The 19,022-nt window shown below is 43.3% G+C and overlaps 2 protein-coding genes and 1 non-coding gene across 3 annotated transcripts; 1 reads left to right on the top strand and 2 right to left on the bottom strand.

Moving 5' to 3' along the window:
• Positions 1 to 2,587: 2,587 nt before the first annotated feature.
• Positions 2,588 to 12,796, bottom strand: LOC128610092 (thialysine N-epsilon-acetyltransferase). The gene is made up of 7 exons (XM_053629174.1): positions 12,294 to 12,796; positions 5,586 to 5,637; positions 5,388 to 5,471; positions 3,729 to 3,830; positions 3,352 to 3,392; positions 3,009 to 3,189; positions 2,588 to 2,878 (listed from the first exon to the last, which is right to left on the bottom strand). Exons 1-6 carry the CDS (start codon positions 12,354 to 12,356, stop codon positions 3,016 to 3,018), a joined length of 516 nt encoding a protein of 171 aa, XP_053485149.1. The 5' UTR covers positions 12,357 to 12,796; the 3' UTR covers positions 2,588 to 2,878; positions 3,009 to 3,015.
• LOC128610824 (U6 spliceosomal RNA) lies at positions 4,681 to 4,784 on the bottom strand. Its single transcript, XR_008386428.1, has one exon. It is a non-coding gene; the product is annotated as a U6 spliceosomal RNA (small nuclear RNA).
• Positions 12,797 to 14,231: 1,435 nt separating the features above from the next.
• On the top strand, positions 14,232 to 15,995 carry LOC128610702 (uncharacterized). The gene is made up of 2 exons (XM_053630121.1): positions 14,232 to 14,411; positions 14,800 to 15,995. The coding sequence occupies exon 2, from the start codon at positions 15,009 to 15,011 to the stop codon at positions 15,993 to 15,995; it is 987 nt and encodes a 328-aa protein (XP_053486096.1). The 5' UTR covers positions 14,232 to 14,411; positions 14,800 to 15,008.
• The last annotated feature ends 3,027 nt before the right edge of the window (positions 15,996 to 19,022 follow it).

Genomic DNA, 19,022 nt, shown 5'->3' with positions numbered 1-19,022 from the left:
ACATACACACAATTTTGGTTTCATAAGCTAAATAATTGTCAAAACTGTCGATCAAAACCAGCAAACAATCAGCAATTTCATGGGTTGAAATAGCTACGATATCGTACCTCAAATACAAAGAGGTAAATCTTTCATCTATACATTAGTGTACACAAGAGCATCTGAATGTTGTGTCATATCCTCACCTCAGGGCGCGAGTTTTTTTTTCCATGGATGATCATTGAAAATTCGAGTCATCTCCAAATCCATTTCACTTTCATTGTGTAAGAGTAGCCACCTTTCTGAAAATCCATACCAGGTTTGTTTGCTTGGTAAATGGTGGGCCGGGAAGAGTAAGAGTAGCCACCTTTCTGAAAATCCATACCAGGTTTGTTTGCTTGGTAAATGGTGGGCCGGGAATCGAACCGCCAACCCTATGATTAGAGGACAAGCGGCTCTACCACCTGAGCCCCAGCTGCGCCATACACCCCAGCTGCCCCAGCCTTGCAGTGACAGACACTTTACTCTCATCAAGCTTGACAGCAGGCAAACGCTTCAGTGAGCCCTAGCTACTGGAGTCTGACCCCTGCGCTTATTATACCGAAAGTTTGGTTTTTTTGTGTGTATATCAAGCGATATATCAAGCGGAGAACAATACAAGTAGTGCTACTATACAAGTTTTTTAATTGAGTTCTAGAGAAGCAAAGTGCAGTGCACAGAGAGGTGTAAGAGCCAGTGTAAGTACAGAATTCTTTTTTGTTGTTGTTGGTTGTTATATATACAGGGGGGTTAGTTAGGTGTTCACGGAAGAGGTGGGTCTTTAGCCGTTTTTTGAAGATGGTGACAGATTCTGCGGTCTCGACTGAGGTTGGACGTTCATTCCACCACTGAGGGACAGTTAGTGTGAAGGTTCTGTTAAGGGACCTCATGCGTCGCTGAGTAGGCACTACTAGGCGTCGGTCATTAACTGATCGCAGGTTGCGTGAGGATAGATGAACCTCAAGGAGGATGTTGAGGTAGGAGGGTGCTATTCCAGACAAGATGTTTAAAATGTTAAACATAGTTCATTTATACTGAAATATGAGCCGCTTATTTACTGACATCATGCGCCTGCTGCGCGTGCGCGTGTGTGTGTGAGTGAGAGAACATTGGTCTTGTTCATTTTTAACAGACTTTACCATTAGACAAACATCTAAGAGAAAGGATAAACAGTCCACTAGAGCAAAGTGGTCCCATTACACACAATGATCTAAATATTCTTGTTTATAAAGTAATGTATATTACAAAAATGTCTTTATTTTAATTGTGAGTTTCTCACTAATCTTATTGCTTTGTAATACATGACAGTTTAGAAAGCAGTTTTCTCTAACATGTCCATGGACAACATAGCAGTATAAAAATGAATGTCATGGAAATATTGCTCTTGTACCATTTTTAATTTTGCATTACAAATAGATATGTTAATAGATATGTAAATCCTCATTTGTATGTCGCTTTGGATAAAAGCATCTGCTAAATGAATAAATGTAAATGTAAATACCCACTACTTGATTGCCACAGACTGTAGTTTTATTTTTGAACTTCAAGTTTTTTGTTTTTTGTAAACAATTATGATGTATGTGTGGTGGCCTGGAAAAACTCATCAAATGTTGCTGTGGCTAAAATCTGGAAATTCTGGAACACAGCCAAAAATGAGGAACATCTGTTTTTTTTGTGCAGTGAAGGTCAGGTGTCAATCAATTGTTGGATAGCCATGTACCACAGTGAAAAACACATAAGCCTAATCATTTCACTTTGTGATCAGATACCAGCTTTCAAAACGTATGTAACACACCTGCACTGTCCTATCATTATCAAAACAGAGAAGAGCGCTTACAAACTCTGTATGTAATCCAACAAAAGAGAACTGACTGTATTAATCAGCACTTGTTTCCCCACCAGCGCACGTTGGTTAGCATGTTCGCCTCACAAATTTACTGACCTCAGTAAAACCCACGCCAGGGTTGGGGGTTCGATTCCCGTGGCTCTGTGTGTGCAGAGTTTGCATGTTCTCAGGAGAGTTTGCAGGTACTCCGGTTTCCTCCTCCAGACCAAAGACATGCATGGCAGGTTGATTAGCATGTCTAAAGTGTCCGTAAAGTATGAATGGGTGTGTGATTGTGTGCCCTGCGATGGATTGGCACCCTGTCCAGGGTGTACCCCACCTTGTGCCCGATGCTCCCTGGGATAGGCTCCAGGTTCATCGTGACCCTGAAAAAGTTAAGCGGTATAGAAGATGGATGGATGGATGTTTCCCCACTGATATAAGAGCAAACAGTGTTCAGTCAAGTGAAGAGATAAAGATGAGGCTGGTGTGTAAATGTGGAGAGTACCTTAGATGATAAGACAGAGACTAGTGTTGATGATGCTGATCAAAGTAAATGATTACTCATTTATCACTGTAAATGTTTTTCCCCTCCACCTTCAGTTTTGGGCCAACCAGACCTTCAAATGCTATAACTTTATTTCTGATTGAGATAAATCCAAAACAGAAATATCATTTACTTCAGGAAAATGTCCAAATTTGACCATGTGTAGGGTTTTAGCAGACTGCCACAGTTATCTCATTTGGATGTCAAATAATGATTTATTTATTTATTACATGTGATAATTTACTATAAACAAATAACACAATTTGAGTCAGCATTTTAGCATGTAACAATATCCTATGGTTAATATAAAACTGTTTTAGCATCCCCTGAACAACAGATATTTCAGAATTAAAACAGGAAGTGTCTACACACACAACATTGATTGCACAGGTAGATGTTGACCTGCAATGACATTACTGCCTGTCACATCTCCTCCATTACCGCTTTGCCACCATGACTAATGCAACCAAATCCAAGCCCCACTGGCACTGTTAAAACACACAAAGTCAAGTTTCACATCAATACAAGTATTTTGCTTCCATCAATGTGGGAGCAATAAATTCTAGCTCACTCAACTGGATTTTAATTAGGGATGGAAGGAAGGAATATGAAATTAACCTGAAATTTAGCAATCTCTATTAGCCATCCTTTGAAAGGCATCCCCACTGCAGCTCATGCAATGGTAACCCAGGTCAGAGGTCAAATCCATGGAGCCCTGCTTCTGGTAAAAGTCCAGCGCTGTCTTGTTCCAGTTCACCACAGTAAAACTGAGGTGAGTGCAGCCAGCGGCCCTTCCTAGCTGTTATAGTCACGACCCAAAATCAACAATACCAGAAAATTTATATGACAATTATGCACATTCTTTTTGAATACACAGATTAATTTGATTTTTTAAAAGATGCTGCATACAGTTCAACTTATCTCATTTCTAAATACCAGAAAATATTCATACATCCCTCACCTGTGCAACTTTGCTCATCAATGCCTTGCCAATACCCTTTCCTGAACGAGATGCAAACATGGACATGAAATTTTTAAAAAAATTATTAATAAAAAAAAGGGCTTCCATTATAAAATATGTTTCAATTTAATGTGTTTTCTCAGTAGGAAATACATCAGCATTATTCTCCTATGATAAGTGACCATACTGTATGCTACAGGCACCATGGATACACTGTTAGGAAAAAAGGGCATCTCAAGGGTTGTTTGGGTGGTTAATGTTTCTGACTATATTACTTTCAGCCTGTACTGACTGAGAAAATGGAAAAAGTTTTTAAAGAAAATTTAAGATGGTGTAAAATGTTTACATATTCAAAGCAGTAAAAGTAGCACAATTACCTCTGAACTCTGGCATCACATACAAGTCCACCATGTATACAGCTCGGCCATTCCATGTGCTATAAGTGAAGGAGTACACAGAATACCCTATTTTTGTATGACCTGAAACAGACATACACATTCTGCAATGACTGGAATGTCTTTTTTCTTACTCATAAGAGAAACAAATCATGTGGCTTTAATAGGTACTTGCAAATTAAATGCATTCCTAGAAAAAATGATTTGTCCCTCTAGTTTATTCTTTAAAGGTTTGATTTCAATCCTACAGAGGGGTGTTCTTTTCCAAGACAGTTCCAAGTAAAGAACCTTTGAAGAATCATTTACAAAGTTTACCTGTATTCTCTCTGTGAAATAAATAAGAAGGCAAATAAGCAAACAAGTACAGTGGATATAAAAAGTTTACACACCCCTGTTAAAATTGCATGCTTTTGTGACGTAAAAAAAATGAAACCATAACCAATCATGTTAGATCTTCTTTTTTTTTTTTTGTAATACAGCACCGGTTTTGGTATTTTTGGGTAACAGTCTAGCAATTTAGCACATTTTGATTTGGCAACTTTATTTTTCATTTTATTCCACTCTTCCAAAAAAACTGCAAATCTTTCCAGACATTATTGTGAGGGGATCTCCTGTTCACAACCCTCTTCAAGCCATTCCACAGTTTTGGTGCTGGGCTCTGACTTGGCCATTCCAAAACTTCCAAAAGTCATTCCTTTGTTGATTTGGATTTGTGCTATTCAGCTGTCTAACAGAGGCCTGCAGGTTTCCATGGTTCCTCTATCTTGACTAGAGCCCCACTCCCAGCTGAACAGAAACAACCCCATTGCATGATGCTGTCCCCACCATGTTTCACCGCTGGTATGGTGTTCTTTGAGTGATAAGCTCTTTCGTGACTTTTGGAGGGAAGTCCTGTTCTTGGTGATGTCACTGTGGTGCCCTATTTTCTCCAATTGTTGATGGAGTCCTTTACACAATTTTGCGTGTCAACATTGGGCAGGGGCTATGCTAATCTTCTCTGTATCATTCCGATTTTAGTATATGTGCTTTACAGTGTTCCATTGTTCATCTATTGTTTTGAATATTCTTTTATATCCCTCTCCTGATTGATAACTTTCAACAATGTGATCGCAGATGTGCCTGGTAAGCTCTTTGCAGACCATGGCTTCAGAAGTGAGATGAAACCAAGATGGTGTCCAGAAATCCTACAGAAACAGTTGATCTTTATTTGGGGTCAATCAGAATCACTTCATTGATGACAGGTGTATAATAGTTTCTATTGTAAACAAGTTTGTGTGTGATTGGTTAATTCTGAGCACAGTCACATGCCCCATTATAAAAGGGTGTGCACACTTTTTAATTTATTTGATTTCATACATATTATTTGCTATTTATTTTTCACTTGACTTGTTTGTTGCTATATCACACGATTTATCTTAATTTTAAGGTTGAATATTTGTTCCAATCACAAAAACCTGAAAATTTATATCCACTATATGCAAGTAAGTAATAAATAAGCAAATAAACAAACAAACACAAACAAACAAATAAAAGCAACATCATTGAGGAAACCAGGTTTTACTATTAAGCACTGTATCTGACTACTAACACTGAGAGTGCCTGGACAGCACCTTTGATCATGTCACATAGTATATTTCTCACCATCTTTGGTCTTGTGCTGTTCTGGAACCTCAGCGATTATTGCATGGAAAAATGGGTTTTGAGAGAACCCATCCTGCTCTAGGTCTACAGTGAGGAATAAACAGAATTTCATTAAATACATGCCAATATTGCCTTCGATTGTATCTATATTTCTACTATCCCAAAACAGTTTAACAATAAACATTTGATGTAATATACCTTTTTGTGTAATTGTGACCTGATCTGTAATTTTCTCATACTCTGTCAGTTCCTGTATGAGGTACAAACAAAATAAATGAACAAAAAACAAATATAAATAAAAGGCTAACTACTGCATATGCACTGCTGTGCACCAAAACATATTTGGTTTCTTGACTGCAGTCCTGTGGATCAACTATCCTGTATAGATTGGGGTTGTTCATGGCAAATTTTACACGTGATTTGATAGTTTATTTTATTAAATATCAAAAATCTAAAAGGTGTGCATCATAGATGACACCTACACGAACACTTGGTTGTGTGACTGTAAATCATTCCCTTCAAATGCTATTGAGATTTAAATTATGGTATATTTTGGGTATGAGTCCAAACTCCAAGCTATGCATCTTGTATGCAGCAGGTCATAACAGCGAAAGGGTGCTCTACTAAGTACTAAAGATGATTTCCAGGAAGGGACTGAATAATTTGAAACTGGAGAAATCATATTAAGTTGCATTTTCAGTTGAATTTTCAGGTCATTGCAAACAGCTGAAAGTCTGTACATTTTGACAAGAACCCTGATTTGTAATGGGGGTTGTATTTCCTCAAATGTAGGACTAATACTCATGTCACTGAAATTCACTACACACATTACCACCATCACATTATTACCATCACATTTAGAGACCAGCTTAGGCTAACGAAGACCTGCAGGCTCCTCTATGAACTGTTAATCCTGTTAGAAAACCATCAAATCCGAGAAAATCTTAGAAAGTGTGCAATGTGCGAGCTAATGTCTTAGAGCTAAATATAGCAGTGTGCGCGCACTAACTGAACAGCGCCACCACACACACACACACACAGAGCTCATTTGGTAGTGAAATTCATGTCACATCTACATATGATTTGACAGTTTATTTAAAAAAAAATTTATTAAAAAAGTTTATTTTACACTTGGTTGTGTGACTGTAAGTTATTCCCTTCAAATGCTATTGAGATTTAAATTATGGTATATTTTGTGTATGAGTCCATACGGTATAAAAACATCACAATGTTTAGATATGATTTGACAGTTTATTTTAATAAATATAAAAAAATCTAAAAGGTGTGCATCAAAGATGACACCTACATGAATGCTTTACAGTTGGGTTTGTGACTGTAAGTCATTCCCTTCAAATGCTATTGAAGTTAGAAACGTGTATACCACTGTCGTATGTAACTTTAAAGACGGTCCCTTAATATGCGAATGTCTGCGAATATCGAACGTCAAAAATTGGCCAACTTTATGCCAGTGCTTTACTGAGCCTGAGCAGAAACACAGGCAGTCTGAGAGCATCTCACATTCATATGAATAGGAACAGTGGCTCATCAGATCCGATCTGACCGATCCGACTGTGAATTGACCAGAATGATACAATACAGCATAAAACTGTCATACCGGTTAAAAAGATAACAGTAATTAATTTATGGTGAATACGAGCCGCAGTCACTTTCCGACATCATGTGCATGATGTCCTTACAGTCCTCAAGTGTGGCGGCGTGAATCGTGAAGTCCATTTCAGCTCAAGTTGTAAACACACTGACAAACGCACACAGTTTTTAACTTCACCTCATAACACGTTTAGATATTAAGCAAGACATATGAATGTGTAAATGATAGACTGCTACACGTGCTGAACGTGACTCGTCAACAGCGCCGCCACCTTGGGAAGGTCACGCCTTCCGGTTGAGCGGGTCCCCTCATTCGTTGACCAAAACTGGCCCTGACTGTTTATGTACCTTTAACGTTAACAAAAGTTTCTCTGGTGTTCTCAGTAATAGTTTGTGCATATGGATATGTGTGTATACATAAATATAAATCAGTGCGCTAGACCCTGTTTACTGGAGCCCCAGTAGTAAAATTGTCTTGTCTAATGAGGTAGAATGCAGTAGATACGTTTAAAATCAGGCTTTCCTGTTCACTGAACGTTATCGTTTATATCGTTTGAAACACTTGGTTGTGTGACTGTAAGTCATTCCCTTCAAATGCTATTGAGATTTAAATTATGGTATATTTTGTGTACGAGTCCATACGGTATAAAAACATCACAATGTTTAGATATGATTTGACAGTTTATTTTAATAAATATAAAAAAATCTAAAAGGTGTGCATCATAGATGACACCTACATGAATGCTTTACAGTTGGGTTTGTGACTGTAAGTCATTCCCTTCAAATGCTATTGAAGTTAGAAACGTGTATACCACTGTCGTATGTAACTTTAAAGACGGTCCCTTAATATGCGAATGTCTGCGAATATCGAACGTCAAAAATTGGCCAACTTTATGCCAGTGCTTTACTGAGCCTGAGCAGAAACACAGGCAGTATGAGAGCATCTCACATTCATATGAATAGGAACAGTGGCTCATCAGATCCGATCTGACCGATCCGACTGTGAATTGACCAGAATGATACAATACAGCATAAATCAGTCATACCGGTTAAAAAGATAACAGTAATTAATTTATGGTGAATACGAGCCGCAGTCACTTTCCGACATCATGTGCATGATGTCCTTACAGTCCTCAAGTGTGGCGGCGTGAATCGTGAAGTCCATTTCAGCTCAAGTTGTAAACACACTGACAAACGCACACAGTTTTTAACTTCACCTCATAACACGTTTAGATATTAAGCAAGACATATGAATGTGTAAATGATAGACTGCTACACGTGCTGAACGTGACTCGTCAACAGCGCCGCCACCTTGTGACAGTGATTCGGATGCATCCCTGAGCCCTGCCTACGGCACTCGAGCCCAGACTAAGCGGCGGGCTGTGGAAAAACTAGATAAACTGTCTCAGTCTGATGCCAGTAGCCCAACTGTTCTCTCGCCCCGAGTAGAAGTGACGGGTGTCGTAGTTACCAGCCCACAGGAATTTGTAACCCCAACGGAGGAGGATTTTCTGTCTACGCTTGCCACTCTCTGTCAGGACCTTGACAACCCCGCTTTGCCTCTGAGCCTAATTGACTCGGATATGCTGCAGTCCCTAGAAGCACAGTTGAACTTACCTGAGCTTACTCCTGAACTTCAGTCTCCGCATGAATCCTTGCACACTCCCCTACCACCGGTTCCGGAGGGGACCGGTGGCACGAGCTCCACAGAATAGTAGCACATATGGGGGCTAGGGTGATTTTTGCAGCAGGGCTAATAGCACTCTTTTTCTTTTTCTACGACCCAATGTTTAGAAGGACTATTCATACCTTCAATAATGCCCTGGATTCCTATCACACGTTACGCCCACAAGTGGCTGCTACTTCCCGCACAGCCCCCTATCCCCGTATTAGGCATGTTCGATCCTGGACGGCCCCTGGCTCAACTGTAGGTTCACGTAGCTTGATGTGCGCGTTAGCTCTCCTTAGACTCGCCCATGAAGAGTCCCTGATTGGCAGAAGTCCCTATTTGGCCTCATTCACTTTCTCCCAAGCTCGATCTGTGGAGATTCACGTAGGACATCTTAGAATTACTGGTAGGGCACGGACGAGTAGGTGCTCCTTTGAGCTGCCCACTATTGGCCCCCTGTGGCTACCGTTCCTTTGCTCGGCTACGGCGTGTTCTTACCATGATAGTACAGGGTCACCTTTCGCATCCCGGGCTCTCCACCCCCTCCTCATTGCCCCGATGTCAACTCCGATCGCACATAAATTAATGAAATTACAATACTATTCAATCTCCACCGATAACACCTCGCTTACAGAGGAGCAGAGTAACATGTATCTGGCATGGATGGGCCATACTGCTCAATCTGTGACGGATCGCTCGTGTCTCGTATGTCATGACCGTAGCCTCACACCCCATTTTATGCTGCCTATAGGGAACCTCACGGAATGCCTCACCACCCCCTATTCTGTTGATTTTTTGTGTCCTACTGTGTGCCTCCTTGGGGCCCTTTCTGCTGACTTTGGCCCATCGTGGATGTACAATGCAAGCTCTTCATGCCTGTTTCACCCCCATAGTGAAAGGGTTTCCACACTTGAGTGGAAACCCCTGTTTCCACTCAAGTGTCGACTTTTGTCCGCGTCCAACCGTCTCTGCCCTTGTTCTTTCCCATCTGCCTCTGCTCCTCTGTTGGCGTATATCCTGTGGGAAACGTGTCTGCCCGATGTAATGTCTCCCTGTTCCCTAATGATTTGCAAATTGAGACCCTCTCTGTCTGTGATTCATCCCCATGCACCCCCAGTGTGACAATTCCCCTACCTGATCTTAGTGTTGGTACTGTTCCCCTTGCGGATGTTTTCTGGTTTTGTGGGGGCCAACGTGTACGCCAGACTTTGCCTGCGGATTGGCAGGGGTGCTGCGCCCCGGTTAGGTTGGACGGTAAGACCCGTGTTTTGTTGGTGGCTGACCAACCGTCATCCAGCTGGTCCCGTTCACGCCGTGACGTGGCCCTGTGGACTCAGTATGTCCGTGACGCTGGTGCAGCGAACTATTCTGACTGGGCTGCTGATGAGACCATCCATCTTGACTTTGGGGCACCCCCGTTGGCGTTCCTGCTCGCTACAGAGCCATGGAGGCCGTTGGCAGTGGTGTAGCGTCTATTTTGCTCCCGGCCGTGCAGATCATCCGCAACGTGGCATGGATTAATTACATGTGGTACAACGAGCAACGCTTCATTAACTACTCGGTGAGTGCTCTCGGACTGGTCCGTGATCAGCTCCATGCCACTTCCCTCATGGCTGCTCAGAACCATTTTGTACTGTGCAATGATTGGTCCCGAGTGCTGTGCTGCAATCCCTTTGCACACTGGTTCTGAGGGTGCTCTCTCCAAGGTCCTGGGTCAACTACAGGCCCTCCAAGCGGAGCAAGCGGCTAACTCCGGCTATGGGTCTAGTCTCCGCCTCCCGCCGTGGCTCTCCTGGTTTCTTTCTGGAGATTGGACTGCTGCCCTGACCCGCTTGGGAGTGTCCCTGTTCGTCCTCCTTCTCCTTGTGGCTCTGGTGGCCTGCTGTGTGATCCCCTGCGCACGGCGGATGGTGATGTCCTCCGCCTCCTTTTCTGGCCAGTACATTGTTAGGGGTGAGGCGTTACCGCCTCAACGGGGGGTGGTGATCGAGACCATGCGACGGGAGACAATGAGCAGCGACAGCAGCAACAGACGGGAGACAATGAGCAGCGACAGCAGCAACACCAGCGAGACCGGGGGGGTCTACGAGAACATGAGACGGGACATGAGCCAGGACTGATGAGGACAGCGCAAGGGGGCGCAAGGACCCGTTTGTACAAGGTAGTGGCCAACTGGGCCTATCCGAGAAAAACGGGACCTATTGGTGTTTTCTATGTGTTCATCTGTGTTGCAGATCTACTGAACCCTGAGGGGTGAGAAGAAGATGTGATGATCCATACCCTGGGTGTAAGTGCTAGCCTAACCTCTCCCCAAAGGGTGGTTCTCTACAGTACGTAAAGTGCTTGAGCCGAAGACAACCGGAATACAGAGGGATACTGCCGATAGAGACTGTCATGTCGATTGTTATAAAATGTTGTGATATGTGATATGATATGTGATGGGGTATGACCTGTGATGTGCAATGGGCCTCTGACGTAATCAGGCACGAGAAAAGTATAATGGTGCTGTCGAGCACATAGTGCTGACAGGGTGGGAATTTTTCCTCATAGGAGGTTTTTTCGCCCACCCCTGACTGCGAAGGATTGGGGTTGGTTTTTTGGGGGGAAGCAAGACTCTGCAGGTCCCGACAAATACAAAACTGTGGGCTGACAGGCCTAGTTGAGAAAGATAGGGACGTGTAGATCCAATCAAGTAGTTACTGTAGTGGCCACTCATACGTAAACTAGCGACGGCAGTAGTAGTAGTAATGAATGATTAGGGGAACTCAGTTAATCACACTTATAATCGATGTAGGCAAACAAACGCATAATCAAGGTAGTTAGATTTGAAATAACATATATATATATATAGTTGAAAGGAGAAGTAAGTTAAGGGTTAAGAGTTATGGCTAGGTACTTCTACATGGGTCCGGCGGAAAGTGGACGTAGGGGGGTCCTAAGGCCCATTCTCCAGCTGCCAATCTACTATGAGACCCCGGGGCGCACAACGCTAGCACGTCTCCCACCAGGTCTACAAAACCTCCTCAGCGCCTATTCTGATCAGTGTAGCGTAGAAGTGGTTACTGTAAGGGACCCATTTGATTACGGGGACGGGCGCAGGGATTATGACTTCGTTAGAGTAATCCTATTGTATGGTATCCTATGGTATATTTTGTGTACGAGTCCATACGGTATAAAAACATCACAATGTTTAGATATGATTTGACAGTTTATTTTAATAAATATAAAAAAATCTAAAAGGTGTGCATCATAGATGACACCTACATGAATGCTTTACAGTTGGGTTTGTGACTGTAAGTCATTCCCTTCAAATGCTATTGAAGTTAGAAACGTGTATACCACTGTCGTATGTAACTTTAAAGACGGTCCCTTAATTTGCGAATGTCTGCGAATATCGAACGTCAAAAACTGGCCAACTTTATGCCAGTGCTTTACTGAGCCTGAGCAGAAACACAGGCAGTGTGAGAGCATCTCACATTCATATGAATAGGAACAGTGGCTCATCAGATCCGATCTGACCGATCCGACTGTGAATTGACCAGAATGATACAATACAGCATAAAACTGTCATACCGGTTAAAAAGATAACAGTAATTAATTTATGGTGAATACGAGCCGCAGTCACTTACCGACATCATGCGCATGATGTCCTTACAGTCCTCAAGTGTGGCGGCACGAATCGCGAAGTCCATTTCAACTCAAGTTGTAAACACACTGACAAACGCATACAGTTTTTAACTTCACCTCATAACACGTTTAGACATTAAGCAAGACATGAATAAGTAAAGGTCACACCGGTTGATCCGGTTCCCTCATTCAGTGATAAAAACCGGCTCTGCCTGTTTATGTACGTTTAACGTTAACAAAAGCTTCTCTAGTGTTCTCAGTAATAGTTGTGGATAAAAATGTCATAAAATAAACATGAGGGAGACCTAGTATCCAGTAAAGGGGAGAAGAAGAAAAGACGGGCACCAAGACACACAGAAGCGGTATTAGGCGGATATTGACAAATTGGATTTACACTTTAAAGATCTTTAAGAGTACTACACTATGGTTTATTAGTCGAAGAGTCAAAAAGAAGTATAAGAGCTGAGGAGTGCTAACACACACACACACACACACACTCTCACACACTCTCGCACAGACAAGGGCAGGCATGTAGACATAACACACACACACACACACACACACACACACATAACATTATAACTTTATAAGAATAATAAAAAGGAGTATTGAGATATTATAAGGTTAAATATCTTATAATAATAGAAAACTCTTTATAAAATACAGAATAGTAGGATATGTAGGACAGTAGAAGGGTAATATAATGATAGTATGAAGTTGGAAGTACAGTACCGTTTTTCAAGCAGTATAACTATATATAAAATAGAGATATAGAGCAAATATGAAAATAAATTATAAACTAAAATACAGAAAAATGTAACTTACTCATAATTCAGATGGTGAAGATTCTTGTCTCGCAAGGAAGGCCTTAATTTTAAGAGAAAACCATGAGGAGCCATTTATAAGGGTAGCTGAGTCATGGACATTTTCACTTAGGGGTGTACTCACTTTTGTTGCCAGCGGTTTGGACATTAATGACTGTGTGTTGAGTTATTTTGAGGGTACAGCAAATTCACACTGTTACACAAGCTGTACACTCACTACTTTACATTGTAGCAAAGTGTCATTTCTTCAGTGTTGTCACATGAAAAGATATAATCAAATATTTACAAAAATGTGAGGGATGTACTCACTTCTGTGAGATACTGTATATATCAGTGCGCTAGACCCTGTTTACCGGGGCCGCAGTAGTAAAATTGTCTTGTCTAATGAGGTAGAACGCAGTAGATACGTTTAAAATCAGGCTTTCCTATTCACTGAACGTTATCGTTTATATTGTTTGAATTATTTAAAACATGAAGGCTTATTCTAACACCAGCTGAAGCTGAAGAATACTCTCTTTTACCCCTGAGCCTCTCTGAAATGTATAGTGACCAGAATATCAAATGGAAAAGAAGCTGTATGTTTTATGGAAGGATGGATCCCCAGCTGATTATCTCACCCTAATGAACTGTATGTTAATTAAGTTCCAATTAACCAGGGGGTGCCTGCAGGCATGTGTGTGTGTGTGTGTGTGTGTGTGTGTGTGTGTGTGTGTGTGTGTGTGTGTTGCAACATTGCAACATATATTGTAAATGTTGGGTCCTGTTTACACTAGTGCGTTTTCATTTTAAAACGCTTTAAAACATTTTATAAGTTTTGCTACAGGTACGCCTGTACCTTCCCTGACTGATTCGTCAAGAACCTACCATATGACCGTTATGCTACCTTGATCATATAAACAATAACATAGAGACTGAATCTCATGCTTTGCTGGCTTTGTTGTCATTCTTAGCAGCCATTGTGCAGTTAAATTTTGTATTTTATAAAACTGTGAGCTTGCGGGCGTTGTTTATGAAAAGGAGTGGTGTGTGTGTGTTCTTATCTGTTCTTATCTGCGCAAGCAGGCCTGCCGTCTGTGTGGAAAGGAAAAAAAAAAAAAAAAGGAAAAGAAAAAAATGTGTGTGTGTGTGCACTTCAGATTGAGCTGGGTAACACAAAACAGTGTGAGATTTTTTTTAATGTTTTGAATCTGGTACAGACTTTCTGTGAGTCGGGCGAGACTGTGTGTGGTATAATTAATTTGGTATCAATAACTGCTGTATGAGTGATTTAAAAATTGGGGAGCATGCACGAACATTGTAAATATTTTAGACATCTGTCAGACTGCCCATTGTGTGAATAAGAACTTCTAGACCTGTACTATATAACAAAATTGTTGAGAAATCAGTGTGTCAGTCCATTGGGACCTTTCATTTATATTCCATAAATTATGAAGGTGTTGTTCAGTTAAATGACAAATAATAATAATATAATTTAATTTTTATTTAATTACCCAAAATTGGGTAATATTGAATAGTTGTAAATATTATGTCTAAGAACATTGTAAACATGTAAGAATTGCCGGATTGGCCGTTGTGTGAGGCTGTGTGAATTACCTAAAGTTAAACTTAAGATTCATAAGATTAATTGAATCATCTTAATTAATTAATTAATCGTCTTAATTGAATTGAATGTATGTACTCTGAGTGTATGTGAGTCCCTAGGGAGGCTGGCTGGACCAAGTACGGACGGAAGGGAAAAGCAGGCATAAATCGGTACGAGATAGGCTAAGCAGGCTGGAACAGCAGGACAAGGTAGGAGGAAAACATTTGGCTGTGAGGGATAACTTAGGGGATTTAGGGGGGGCATGTACAAAAGACTCTAAGGGCTGAGAGGTGTGAGACACGACCAGAGTTATGGCTGAATGTAAGAAAGAGATGAGCCCGATAGAGAGGGTGATAAGCAAACACTGTACAGATGAGAAGGACATTAGGCATTATTGTAAAAAATGGAGTGAGAAGACTAGTGGTGAGTGGAAATGGCCCGAGGAAGGTACTCTTGATGAACAGCTATGCCAGATAATGAAAGAGAGATTAGCTGTATGGAATGAACAGAAAAAAGGCTTGAGAGTGAGGGAGAAATGTGTGAAGACAGAGAAGATAGTGGACTGGTTTGTGAAGGCAGGGAAGGAGGAGAAGGAGAAGGATAGACGGCAGAGAGAACGAGCAGAGGTGGTGGTATGGAAGAAAGAAGAAAGGGAAGCAAGCCTAGGAAAAAAGATAAAAGAGGCCATTCAGAAGGAATGGGCCGAGGCCCCGCCCTCATATAACCCTCAGTACCGCCCTCCCGTGAGACCTGTCGGAAGTGCCCCACCTGCCGGGCTTTACATGATGCAAGACCTGGAGGACAGAGAAGATGAATGGAAGGAAACCGAGGTGGACATATGGGGAACATTCACCGGATACCAAAGAATGAGGCATCGCATGCGGGAGGATGGAGAACCTACCAAAATGGAAGAAGTAGCTGCCGGATACGAGGATAGAACCCCGATCGAGGGCGAAAGCCCACGGCTGGACCTCCCACAGGTAGGCAACAAAGAGAGGGACAGGGAACTACAGGAGTATATGAAAAACTGGACCCACACTCCAGGGTGGCCGGAGCACGGGGAGAGTCCCACCAGCACTAGCACCCCGAGGCCAGGGTCACGGCCGATGGTGCACAAGCAAAGAGACAAGAAACTGGAGAAATACCGGAGCAGGAGGAGCATAATACCAGTGACAATCAAGAAGGTCGTAGGAGTGAGAGAGGGCACGAAGTTGAAAACGGAGCACGAGGGGCTCCACATACCAGAGGAGGAGAAAAAGGGGAGCCGAGAGACAATGTGGGGCGGGTGGTCCATATAGAGGGGGATGTGGTGCTCTCCCCATATGAGGAGGATAAGGAATTGGAGGATGGGATATCATACGGCGTGGGTAAAATGGATGAATTGAAAAATATCACAGGTCAAGCAGTCCAAATGGTGACGGCTGTGAAAAATAAATATGCGCACAAGCCCCGTTTGGGAAAATCAAAATCACGGAGGTTGAGAAGAGCACTGAGCCAGTCAGCAGGACAACATGTGAAGAGCCTGAGTAAGGCCTCAAAGGTCCTAATATACCACCAGCAGAAGAAGAAGCAAGTGAGTGCAGACATGGATCTGGACGAACAAGGGGGGACTGAGAGCGAGGGGACTGAAACAGACAACGAAGGAAAAGTTGAACAAGACGTCAGTGAGGAGGAGGACTCGGAGCCTAGAGAAGCTAGATCACTACGGAGCAGGGCAAGCCTGAAGCCCCCAGTGAGATTCCAACCTGGTATCACAGTGTACTTAGCGCATGCCCGCTCCCAGTCGGAGCCCAGCCTTAATCAGGATGGGTGGTCACCCCCAGGTCAGATGATGCCCCTCATGGTTAAAGGAAAAGCCCTACATTATGCACCCTGGAGTTTCATGGACCTAACGGGCCTGATCCAACGACTACCCAACATGTGTGAAGGGGGGCAGAAATGAATTACACAGTTTGAGGAAAAAACATCAGGACAGCACCTGGCGATTGGCGATATCAAAGCCATTCTCTGCCAAACAGTGGGCAAGGGACCGGCTGAAGAAATTTTCGATGGGGCAGAACACAGGGATTTGATAGACGACCCCAAGGCTGACGCCATCCCGTTTGGCCTGTAACGACAAGAAATATGGGACGCTGTGAGGAGTATGTTTCCGGCTAAGATGGACCCTGGGAAGCTCGAAAATATAAAACTGAAAGACGAAGAAAATGTGATAACCTTCATACAAGAGTTTCAAGACAAATGGAGGGATGAAACGGGTGCCAAATGGGACGATTCGTTGGCAAGTGTGGGACTGTTCAAACTGCTGTTGAAGAAGGCTCTCCCTGGGGAGGTACAGCAGAAGTTAGAGGAAGTGGTGGGGCTCAACGCAATGGAATGGGCTTCATTTCTGGCACATGTGACCCATCACGTGGAGCAACACAGAAAGCTGAAAAAAGAAGCTAAAGATGCCACTGAAACCCTAATGAGCCAACTCTGTAAGGCACAGCTCGGCGAACTGACCAGGACTAAACAGGAAGAGAAGGAACGGAGGAAGGAACACATTAAACAAGTGGCAGTAATGGTGCCCCATCCACATCCACAAGCAGCAGCCCCAGCACAGGCTGACCCTTTGCTGCTGGCCAGTGGATACCAGGCCCACCCACAACCGCAAGTCCCACACATAACTACTATGCTGCACCCCGCCCAGATGGATTACATATATCATATGACCGCCCCCATGTACCCGTGGACGCCACCTGCCTGGGGGAGGGGACGAGGCTACGGACGGGGTCGAGTTTTGCAAAGACCAAATATGGCAACTGAAGGGTGTTGGGGATGCGGTGATCCTAGCCACTTCAGGAGAAATTGTCCACGTGTCCCACGACCAACTTGGGGAGACCGCTTGGATAGGGTGGAAAGAAGAGGTCAGGTGCTTGGACCGAGAGCGCCGGAGAGCTATGGAATGCCACCTCAGTGTCAACCGCTACCCCCAGTACCCCCAGGTGGCCCCATGTAGGGCCTCTATGGGGAGCCGGGACCTAGCCAGAGTTGAGGAGGCCTAGAGAAGCCCGGGGGGGAGCTCATGCAGTCCGTCACCACACTGCACCCAGAACAAGAGCCAACTGTTACAGTGACGATCGGAAACACCTTGCAAGCGCCGTTTATGATCGACACTGGAGCTACATATTCAAGCATAGGGAAAGAAGGTTCACAGCTCCCCCTCACCTGTAAGGCAATTCAAACTATGGGCTTCTCAGGAAAAATACAGACCTTACGATTCACCGAGCCTCAAGAACTAACTCTGGATGGTGTGACAATACAAGGACCCCTGTTATATTCGCCAGGAGCGCCTGTTAACCTACTGGGACGTGATGCCCTGTGTAAGTTGGGAGCTCAGATACAGTGCGAGGCGACTGGGATTTGGGTGACATTCCCTAAATCAATATCCACACAATACCTACTGTTGCACGAGCCACCTAGCACCGCCCGTAATGTGAGGATGGTATACTGGTTGGAGATGTCCGATCCATCTAACTCGGAACTCTGGCACAGATACACAGAATGGAAACCATGGTTACAGTACATGCAGCCCGATTGCACAGAGGTGGAGGCCCCTTTATATTGCACTATTAAATATGATGACGGTGGACGAGACCAGGAATATGCTCAGCTTTGGGAAGACATGGAACAGGGACAAGTAATGGACATTAAAACCATGGAAATAATAAGCGGCCCACAGGGAGTGGCGGCTATGATCAAGCTCCCAGAGAGAATCACTAACTGGTATCAGCTGGAAGGGACAGCGCCCCATGTCACACTCATGGTCACCAAAGGCCTGGAACCGGAAGATGTAGGGCCAATGATAAGGCAGGCGAAAGAAGTAAAAGAGTGGAAGCCAACTACCAATCCGTCTTTGCACAAGTCGCCTGATGGAAAGTTTGTGCGAATCTCAATAACAGCAGTTGACACCGCCGTGGCTACTAGTGTCTGCATATGTACGAGCACGGACCGAAGTGGTTTGCAAATGGCAGTTAAGGCAGCAAAAGATCAGGACAATGAGGAAATACTGAAAACTGTTCCAGAACAGCTATGGACAAAACATCCGACCGACGTAGGGTTTGTTAAATCCGCCGACCTAGCTCAGATTAAGGTAAAAGAGAATGCAAGGTTGCCCTACCAGAAACAGTATCCGTTGTCAGCGCAAGCTAGAGAAGGCATACGGCCCACAATACACGGATTGGTAGAGGCCGGAGTGCTAATCCCCACGCGAAGTCAGTGCAATACCCCCATTTTTCCAGTTAGAAAACCTGACTCAGAGAAGTGGAGGCTAGTACATGATTTGCGTG

Source organism: Ictalurus furcatus, chromosome 7, assembly GCF_023375685.1.
Source record: "Ictalurus furcatus strain D&B chromosome 7, Billie_1.0, whole genome shotgun sequence".
NCBI lineage: Eukaryota > Metazoa > Chordata > Actinopteri > Siluriformes > Ictaluridae > Ictalurus > Ictalurus furcatus.
Note: the sequence above shows the minus strand (reverse complement) of the source record. Positions and strands in the feature narration are given on the sequence as shown.